The sequence below is a fragment of the Vicia villosa genome, linkage group LG5, assembly GCF_029867415.1.
Source record: "Vicia villosa cultivar HV-30 ecotype Madison, WI linkage group LG5, Vvil1.0, whole genome shotgun sequence".
Lineage (NCBI taxonomy): Eukaryota > Viridiplantae > Streptophyta > Magnoliopsida > Fabales > Fabaceae > Vicia > Vicia villosa.
The window spans coordinates 29,287,281-29,297,894 of record NC_081184.1 but is presented as its reverse complement, the minus strand read 5'-3'; the positions used below and the strand labels follow the sequence as shown (position 1 = coordinate 29,297,894).

General features: G+C 30.4%; 1 protein-coding gene across 1 annotated transcript; it reads left to right on the top strand.

Annotated features, from left to right (window-relative positions):
• The first annotated feature begins 844 nt into the window (after positions 1-844).
• LOC131604437 (F-box/kelch-repeat protein SKIP11-like) lies at positions 845-2,089 on the top strand. The gene has a single exon (XM_058876875.1). It carries the CDS (start codon positions 845-847, stop codon positions 2,087-2,089), a length of 1,245 nt encoding a protein of 414 aa, XP_058732858.1.
• Positions 2,090-10,614: the final 8,525 nt, after the last annotated feature.

The window sequence follows — 10,614 nt, the reverse complement described above, 5'->3', positions numbered from 1 at the left end:
CTTTATATATGATTTTTTTATAGTCAATACTGTAAATAAATTTGAATTAAGTTTTAATAGATTTTCTTTATATATGATTTCTATGAATATATTTTATAAATTATTATTTATGGAAATTTTAAATATGTTAATTAATAAATTTGAATTGGAAATTTAAATTTAATGCGATATGTTAAGCAAAAATAAAACTAAAAAAGGAGAATAGTGAGAAATAGGCAAAATGTTAATTTCTGCAGTTAATACGGTTTGACTCAATTGAAATGGCTTATTGTTTAGGGTTTTTTTCACTATAAATTATGAATGTTATTGAAGAAAAAAAAAACATAATTTGCTAGTCATATAGTGCTAACGAGAGTGCATATACAATCTGGAGGATACAGCAGTTCTTTGTTCAAAATCTGTAAGTTATTATTTCTTTATCTCATTTGTTTTTTCCTACTTCAAATTAGATAAATAAATTTTATTCAAATTCAAATTATAAGTGTTCTGATTTTAAAACGTATTTTATCGATGCAATAAATTAAAGGTGTGTCATCTTTATAATTTATATTCAAAGATAATCTACCGTATCTATTTTAAAATCATAATTTTCTTTAGAAAATAAATTTTGAATATTTTTTTTAATAAATTTTCTGTACTTGGTAAGATGGTATAGACAATTGGATGCTCACTACAAATTATGAGTTATTTGTGTAAATGAGTTTTGTCCATAAATCATTTATATTAAAAATTCTGCAATATTTGTTTCTACTCAATTTTGTTAATGTTTCTTTATGTTTTAATGCATATTAGAATCTAAATTCAAATACGAACAAGATTAGTTGGATTATATCGCTAGTCTTTGATGGATCGTCGAAGTAATCAAAATCAATCAAAAGTAGAAGGAAATAAAGATAAGTCTACAAAATATGGAGCTCAAACAAATAATTTCAGCGAAGATGTAGAGGAAAAGGATATGAAAGGGGAAGAGAAAAATAATTTCATTTTGCATGCTCATTCCAAAGACCTTATGAATAAGAAAATTAATGTTGGTGTAACTTTTGAGTCGAGTTTTCTTATTCAAGGGCTCAGTCGAGATCTGTCAATTCATTGTCTTTTGAAATTGTCAAGGTCTGATTATGGATTAATTGCCACATTAAATAAGAGTTTTAGATCATTGATTAAAACAGGTGAATTGTATAAACTGAGGAAAAAAATTGGTATATTAGAACATTGGATTTACTTCTCCTCTGAAGTCCTTCAATGGGAGGCTTTTGATCCAAATCGCAATAGATGGATGCATTTGCCTAAAATAAATTCCGAAAAAGTTCAAGTTTTTGGGTCATTGGCTGTTGGTACAGAGCTTCTAGTAATTGGAACTAAATTAATGGATCCTATCATTTACAAGTATAGCCTTCTGACAAATACATGGTCGGTTGGAAAAATGTTGCAAACTCCCAGACGCATGTTTGGTTATGCGAGCCTCGGAGAAATTGGCATTATTGCTGGTGGTGTTGATGAGGGTGGAAAGACCTTGAGCTCGGCCGAACTTTATGACTCTAACACTGGAAAATGGGAGACCCTTCCAAAAATGAATACGCCCAGAATAATGTGCTCATGTGTATTTATGGAAGGAAAATTTTATGTAATAGGTGGGATTGGAGCATACGATAAAACACATCTTACATGCGGTGAAGAGTTTGATATGAAGACAAAAGAATGGCGGGTTATACCCAACATGTTTCCGATACAAAATTCGATGTTTGGAGCACCATTCATTTTTAAATCATTGCATTCGTATGCAGCTGTAAAAAATGTACTATATGCTGCTGATTATGCACAACAAGAAATAAAGAAGTTTGATAAAGATACCCACTCATGGGTTATCATTGGAACATTTCCCAATCATGACACCTCAGTTGATGTTTGGGGCCTATCCTTTCATTCATGTGGAGATCGGCTATTATTTTTTGGAGGTTGTCATATTTATGGAAAGGATATGATTGAAATTTATTCTTGGGTTGCAGATGAAGGTGTGCCACATTGGAAATTGCTAGCGAGAAAGAAATCATTGAAATTTATGCATAATTGTGCGGTGATGGGATGTTGATGTTGTTCTATGTTGCAAGATTATTATTTATTATGGTTTTTTTATTGTTTCAATTTAGCCTAAAACAGGGTTGGTCGATGACTTTTGATTTATTGTAGGTGTTGATTTATAATATTGGAATTTTGTTATTTTAGTATATATTATTGGTGTCTATATTTATTTCTATTTCCACTTTTTTATTAATTTATATTTTCTATTGGAATTAAAGATATAAAACCTAATAGAGTTTTAGGTTATGCTGGTCAAATTGAAAGCATCACAAGTAAAAAAAACTAATATCTATTAATATTATATTTGAATCTGTTTATTAAAGTCTCTCATTAATTGTCAAAAATGATTTTGTATGCGACATCATTCTAAGAACTAGAGGTGTTCAAAACCAAACCGGCCCAATAGAAGATCACAAAATTGAACCGAATCAAACCAAAATCGCAAAAACCCGCATTTGATTCGGATATGTTTGAGTCATTTTCTAACATAACCGCGTGGTTCGGTTCGGTTTGCGGTTTGTGTTTTCCAAACTGAACCAAACTAAACTAAACCGCGTTATGTTACGAAATCTTATTAACTAATATATATATATATATATATATATATATATATATATATATATATATATATATATATATATATATATATATATATATATATACATTTTTTAGAGAAATCAACTAATGTTATGTGTATATTTTATCATATTAGTGAGAACTGATTTAGTGGGATTACCTTATACCATATCCAAGTAAAAGGGTTGATTTTTTTTTATGTGACATCTTTCTAAGATCATTCTCATGGTTGGGGGACAATGATGTAATACAAGCAAATACATTGTTGAATTAGCTTAGATAAGCTCATGCACCTTCCATTTCCATTTAATAGTGGTTAATTTTCTTATTTATTAGCAATCAACCAAAAAAGGAAGAATAAGTAGAAAGATAAATTACACAAATTTTAATTTAAACTCAAATACAAGTAAAAAAAGAAAAATATATAACATGAATATTTTTTTTTCATTTTTATCCATCAAAATCTCTGTAAAAGTTATTTACCTTTCTTCCATCACAACCCTAACGCATGCTCACCATCATTTATCGTCTTTCATATTCGGTTGTTGAATCCCAACTTGTGAATTTGAAAAACAAATATGTAAGGTGCACTACTATAAAAAGGATATACAATAATGTCCATGATACCACGGCTAAAAGAACTATCGTAGTAGAATCTATTCAATTAGGCGCTTTCTTTTTATTTTGATTTTTATGCCACTTATCACCATGGTTGGAAGTTCCAACTATTGCAAAAGGTGATACATGGTTATGAGTTTGAATCTTGTTTTTTATATTTGATTAAAAGACATACAACAACGGTTGAAAGTTTCAACCTTGGTGAAAAGTCACTCAGGGTCATGGGTTTGAGTCCTAGCACTAACTGTTTTCTTAATTTATTTTTAAGTCACTTTTCACGACAGTTAAAACTTTCAGCCGTGGTGAAAAATCACTCAGGGTCACGGGAAAATAAAAGCGTGTTTATTGAATTTCTTTATCGTCTTTAAATAATTATTTGCCTTCCATTTAGTGAGTATCAACGTCTAAGACACTAATACTAGTGATTCACCTGAAACCTAAAACTTAGACGAACTTCATCTTCTACCTCCAAACGTCATCTTTCATTTATAACACTCTATTTCTCCACTAAACCAAGCTCAAAAATATCATTTCTTCCATAAATAAAACTCGAAAACATCATTTCTTTCATTAACAAATTTCAAAAATCCATCATTTATTCTCCAAATTGAAACAAGGAAAGTATGGATGCAAGTTAGAAATATTAGTTATTGTTGTTGTTGTTTTTTTGTTTGTTATTGTTATTGTTGTTGTTGTTGTTGTTTTTCTTGTTGTTATTATTGTTGTTGTTGTTCTTGTTGTTCTTGTTGTTGTTAATGTTGTTGTTGTTATTCTTCTTGCTTTTGCTATTCTTGTTGTTGTTCTTGTTGTTTTTGTGGTTGTTCTTATTGTTCTTGCAACTGTTGTTGTTCTACTGCTGCATTTTTTATTTTATTAAAAGACATACAACAACGTTTGTTTAATACAACCATGGTTGTATCTAGCGTATTATCCAGTTTACTACCACGAGCAATAGACTATAATTATAAGTAATCCACTTACAACTACACTTTACATGACTTGGTCCATTTGGTTTGCTAGGAACGGTGTATGTTTTAGGGAGGAGGATTGGTGTTTGGATGATGTGGTTTGGAAGATCAACACTTTGGTTTGGAGGTGAACTTTTTGTGGGGATATTACTCAATCCAATTATACCTTTTATGAATTTAACAAATAGCCTTTGCTTTTTTTGTCGCAATTGCAATTGGTGGGTAATTTCTTTTGTCGGGCTTGGCCTCTTCTTGTTGTAAACAGGTTGGAGAACACTTAGTTCTCCCATGTATGTATATATATATATATATATATATATATATATATATATATATATATATATATATATATATATATATATATAATTCCTTGTTTACAAAAAAAAAAAAATTAAGAAGGTTGTTCAACCGTTATTACAGGTCTTTCGTAGCTATTATTATATATGTATTTTTCATAGAAGTGGAAGGATTGTTCATGGGTTTCAATCATAAATTAGATTGATTTGAAAAAAATATGGGTCAATGTTTTCTAGAAACACATTTGAGAGCATAAAGGGTAAGAGTATAACAGAAACTAATTTTTATATTTTTATTGTAATGTTTAACTATATCTATTTTTTATTTGTCAGTGTCATGTTTTCTTTAATCTATTTAATGTTATTTTATGATTTTTATGTATTTTGCATCATTGTTTAATTTTTATTGAATATCATTCTTTATATTTAGTTTTATATTAATATTTATTTATTTATTTATTAAAATTAATTAAATAATATTTTTATACGAGATAAGTTGAGTATATATTAAAATAAAATAAAAGTATGATTTTTTTTTTAAAAGTTGTCTATATTATTTATCATTGGAATAAAATGTATGAGTTTCATAATATAACATGACATTATGACTATAGGGATCACTTCTTAGTAGCATATAAAACTCGGGAGTTGTCTTGTTAAAACAACACAATTGATATTTGAACATGAACATCATATTGAATAGGCGCAAATTCGAATCCGCAACATTGGACTTATATTCACCTTTAAGAATTGAAATTTTGATCATTAGTCTACTATATCATTAAAAAATTTCAAAGTGAAATTTACTATAAAAGATACTTTAAGACTACAATACAAATTAGTTATTTTAGAAATCATTCAAATACATATTTAATAAAAATTAAATTTCATCAAAGAATTTTATTATCTTATAATGAATTCCTTAATACAAGTGATTAAAATAGATGTGCATTTATTTAACCTAATTTTAATTATTTTCATTTTGATGGCTATTAATTTGTTAAAAAGACAAGACTTAGGACAACTAAATTTTTTTTGGGAAAAAAAAAACGAGAATTAGAACGAACAAGTCGTACGACTTATGCCCGAGCCTTTGAGGTTAAAAGGATGTAAATCTGATTAATCCATTTTTAATCCAAGTTTTTATTCATGCAAAAGACGAGATTCAAAACGATCAATTTGTACAACTTGCGTCTTGAAAACTCGGTGATTAAAATAGATGTAGATCTATCAACCATTTTCTTTGAATTATTTTAAGGGTTAAATACCTTTTACCCCCTACCAAATAAGCGAGATTTAATTTTGCCCCCTTTAAAAAAAAATTTGTTGCGCAGACCTTACCAAATGCAGATTCCAACCATTTAAATCTTTTACCATGTTTTTACCTAGAACACCAGGTTACCATCCTACGTGTCTGTTACCAATGCCACGTAAGCCATAATATATATGTCATTGTTTTACTATTCTCATTTTACCCCCTGGAAAAAATTAGGTCAAACACTTCTGAAAAAAGCAAAGACGAAAACGAAATTTAGGGCAATGGTGAAATCGAAGAAGACGAAGACGAGCAAGACGGAGAAGACGAGTCAGTCAAAGAGGACGGCGCGGTCAAGCAAGACGACGCAGTCAAGCCAGAGTGAGAAGACGACGCAGTCAAGCCAGTCAACCAAGAAAACCAAGGTTGTGAACAGGGACGAACCTGTAGAAGAAGAAGTTATTGAAGATGGAAAGGTACGAATTTTAGGGTTTAACAAATTTTAGGGTCAGTCATCATTTTAGGGTTTAACAAATTTTTCATTTCGTTTAAAAATTTCAGAATATGCATTTAATCAGTGTTGTTTTCAATCATGGAGGAGAATTTGTGAGCATGGGTGATGGGGTTATGATATACAGGGGAGGGGTAACGACACATGTAACTGACATTCACATTGACAACTTTACAATGATTTGCATTAACAAGTTGTTGAATGAGTGGGGTTACAGTGAAGGCACGTTTAGGGTATGGACAAAGGTTGTTGAAATTGATCCCAACTTTTTCTAAATTAAGAAAGATGATGACTGTTATGATGTAGCTGCATTTTCTTATGCCAATGAAGTAGAGGGTGTCATGTATGTAGAGCATGATGTTGTAGATGTTTCATTTCCAGTTGTTAGCCCTAGATGTGTTAATGAAAAAGATGTTCAACATCAAAGTGATGAAGAAGGAGTGGAAGGATTAGAAGATAGTGAGGATGAACGTGCCACTGGGTTGGAGGATGGGTTTGAAGATGTAGATATTTTTGTACCTAGGAAGGAATCTCCTTCCCTATCAGATGTTATGAGGGGTTCAGAAAAGAAAGAAATGGAAGATGAAGATGAATATGTAACTGACGAGTTGGACAGCTCAATGAGAAAGTTTAATACATCTAATGCCATAAATTGTAAACAAAAAATTTCATTAATTCATTTGAAGTTTACATAATTTTTCTTCATGACTGATTTTAACCAAACTCATCACAAGGCTACAACAACTTAAACCAATCATACTATAACAACTTAACACAAGCATAATACAACAATCTTGTTATTATAGTACTCTAATGCCTAATTCTTGAACTTCAGAAACACTGCAAACATGATCAAACAAAACATGAAGGCCATTTTCATCTGATAAAGCTTCTTCTACAAGATGGTAATCTTCAACTTTGTTTTTTCAAGCTTTTTCACTGTCATTTCCAACTTCACCAATGCAACATGACATTTCTTGCAGTCACGATTTTCACTCTTTGTACTTTCACCCATGGCTGTGGCAAATTCATCGTCCCATAAAAACAAGTCACAAGAATTAAGACCCTGCAAACATCAACAAAAATTATGATTCCTCGTATATATATCATGAGACAAATTAACCCAGCCAAATATATAAATCATGCGACTTATTACCCCGGCCAAACGACACTTCCAAAACTTCTGGTTTCTATTTTGCAGTGTATTTGCTACCCACATCTTCATTGGCAAACGACAACCACACTGGGGAACACTCGAAATCTCAAGCGAGTTGCTGCTTCCATTGTTGTAGCTTTGATCCATGCCTATTACTGATGATGACGACGAAGAAGATGATGAAGAAGAAGATTGCGCAGCCTTTGATGATGGACACGATTTGCCAAACCCTAGTGTTCAAAATTTTTAATTTGGGATTTTTATGGTCTGTAAGGAAGAAGGAGGGAAAACGATGATGATGTGCCAACGTGGCATTTGTTTTAGAAAAAAATAAATTGGTAACAGACACGTAGGATGGTAACCTGGTGTTCTAGGTAAAAACATGGTAAAAGGTTTAAATGGTTGGAATCTGCATTTGGTAAGGTCTGCGCAACAAATTTTTTTTTAAAAGGGGCAAAATCAAATCTCGCTTATTTGGCAGGGGGTAAAAGGTATTTAACCCTTATTTTAATTAATTCAATTGAATTTGTTTTTCAAATATTTGTAATTCTCTGTGATACTATTAAAATTAATATATGCCGAGACAAGTAAAATTTATTAATATAAAATAAAAAGAATAATGATATATGCTAATAAAAAATTTAATAGAAATAAGACAAATATACTATACGGTCTCTTATCCCTTGAATTTTAACATGCCTCCTATAGTCTCCTTCATCCTATATTGTAATAATAGTATGTGTTTGCGAATGTGAAATGGTTGAATGGGCTTAGGATTTGAAAGGGATAGAATTGCATATTTTGGTTCAATAAATGACAAACAAATAAAACACATCACCTAACTTTGATGATGCTGTGTAATGTCGTCCACCTCTTTTGCAAACAATTGTATTTATATCATAGTAATTAGGGTTTTTCTTGACAAAGGAATCAACAAAAATATGTCATGGTGTGGTGGTAGTGAGGTAGATGTAATTTACATGAGGTAGTTGAGTTGAACATTTCCCAAAGTGGTGAGATTATTCAAAAAACTTGAAAGAGAAATTGGACCAAACACAAAGTAGAGTTTTGTCCCTTTTAATTTAAAAATAAATGCATAAATAAACCATGAAAAAAGGAACTTAATGCAAAAATTATTTTATTTATCCCTTTTTACATTAAATATTATTATTTAAAATTAAAGGATTTGTTTTGTAAAATTTTTAATTAATTTTAAAAAAACAAAAGAAAATGATATTTTGCTCTAAATAAATAACTTTTTCAATTTGATTACTTTTAAGAATTTTTTAACAAAAATTGTAAATAAGATGCATGTTTAAAAAATATAATAAATGCTATATTCATATTTTTTTTCTGGAAATATTTTTAGTTGTTTGGGCAAAATTGGGATATTACACTTGCCCCTATTTAATTATGTTTAAGTATAGAATATGAATGACAACAATCTTCGTATAATATTTGTGAAAGATAATTAAATATAAATGATACGGATTTTTTCCTTCGATGAGTAGGAAGAAATGAGATGAGAAGAAAACCAAGTGATCATATATTGATGGCATACTAGTTTATAGATCAATATGAAAATAAACGATCGTCACCAGGTGGTAGGCTAGTTCTTAGACTAGCAGAAAAATATATGCCTTAGGTGCTAATGAATATTGGGTTTTGAAAAGTAAATAATGTGGGTGCCAATGAATATTGGGCTTTGAAAAGTAAATGGCTTGGGGTGCCATGAATATTGGGTTTTGGAATGTAAATGTCTAGGGTGCTGATGAATATTAGGATTTGAAATTTAAATGTCTGGGGTACCAATGAATATTGGACTATGAAAATAATGAATATAAATTCCTATGTACTAGAACGAAACATCAATTTTGCCATGATTAAATAAACTATCCTTTAACTTGATTGAGCATTGCACCATCCACTAAAGACTCAGAAGACCCCTAAGGCCATCTAAGGAAAGTGGAAGTGGAAGTCTATTCATCTAAATTGTTTGTTTAAAAGTAAAGTGGAAGTCTCTTGCTAGGTTGCTTAAGCAAAGGAAGTCTCATACTAAGTTGCTTAAGCAGAAGTCTCTTTATGGGTTGATTGAGAAAAGGAAGTCTCTTGCTAGGTTCCTCGAGCAAAGGAAGTCTCTTCCTAGGTTGCTTGAGCAGAAGTCTCTTTCTAGGTTGATTGAGAAAAGGAAGTCTCTTGCTAGGTTGCTCGAGCAAAGGAAGTCTCTTCCTAGGTTGCTTAAGCAGAAGTCTCGTTCTAGGTTGATTGAGCAAATGCAATCTCTTGCTAGATTGCTTGAGCAAAGGAAGCCTCTTGCTAGGTTATTTAGCAGAAGTCTCTTTCTAGGTTGATTGAGCAATGGAAGTCTTGAGGTGGAATTTTTGAGCAGTTTGTAATCAGGTTTTAATTATAGTGAAAAATCTATTGTGGGACAAGGGGACTGGACTACTATCAATTGTAGATGGACCAAGATAATTATGTGTGTGATGTTACTTAATGCTTCTGCATTTTATCTATTAACGTTATTAACTACTCTAAGCTTAAACTGAATTTATTTAGTTTCTGAAACTATTTTCAAGAAGAAAAAATAAGTCACAATACACAATTCCACCCTCCTTCTAGTGTATTTTTCTCACCTTAAGTGTTGTCTATATTGTTTTTATTAGCGTAACAAAATATGTATGAGTTTCATAAATAAAAGATGACATTAGAGAGGCCACTTGTTAATAGATTATAAAACTCAACGTGAGTTGTCTTGTTAAAACAACTCAATTGATAGTTCAACATGAACATCATATTAAACAGGCGTGAGTTCGAATGTGCAACACTTTAATTATTCATCTTTAAGAGTCGAAATTTTGATCATTAGTCTACTATAAAAAAAAAATTCAATGTGAGATTTACTATTGAAGATGTTTTGAGACTACAAAATAAACTACAATTTTTATTAATAAACTTAATTATTTCAGAAATCATTCAATACAAATTTACAAAAACTAAATTACATATAAAAATATTACTATATTATAATGAAGTCCTTAATACAAGTGATTAAAGTAGAAGTACGTCTATTTAATCATCTTTTTATTCTTTTCGCTATGATGATTATTAATTTGTTAAACGACAAGACTTAAGATAACTATGTTTGTTTTGGG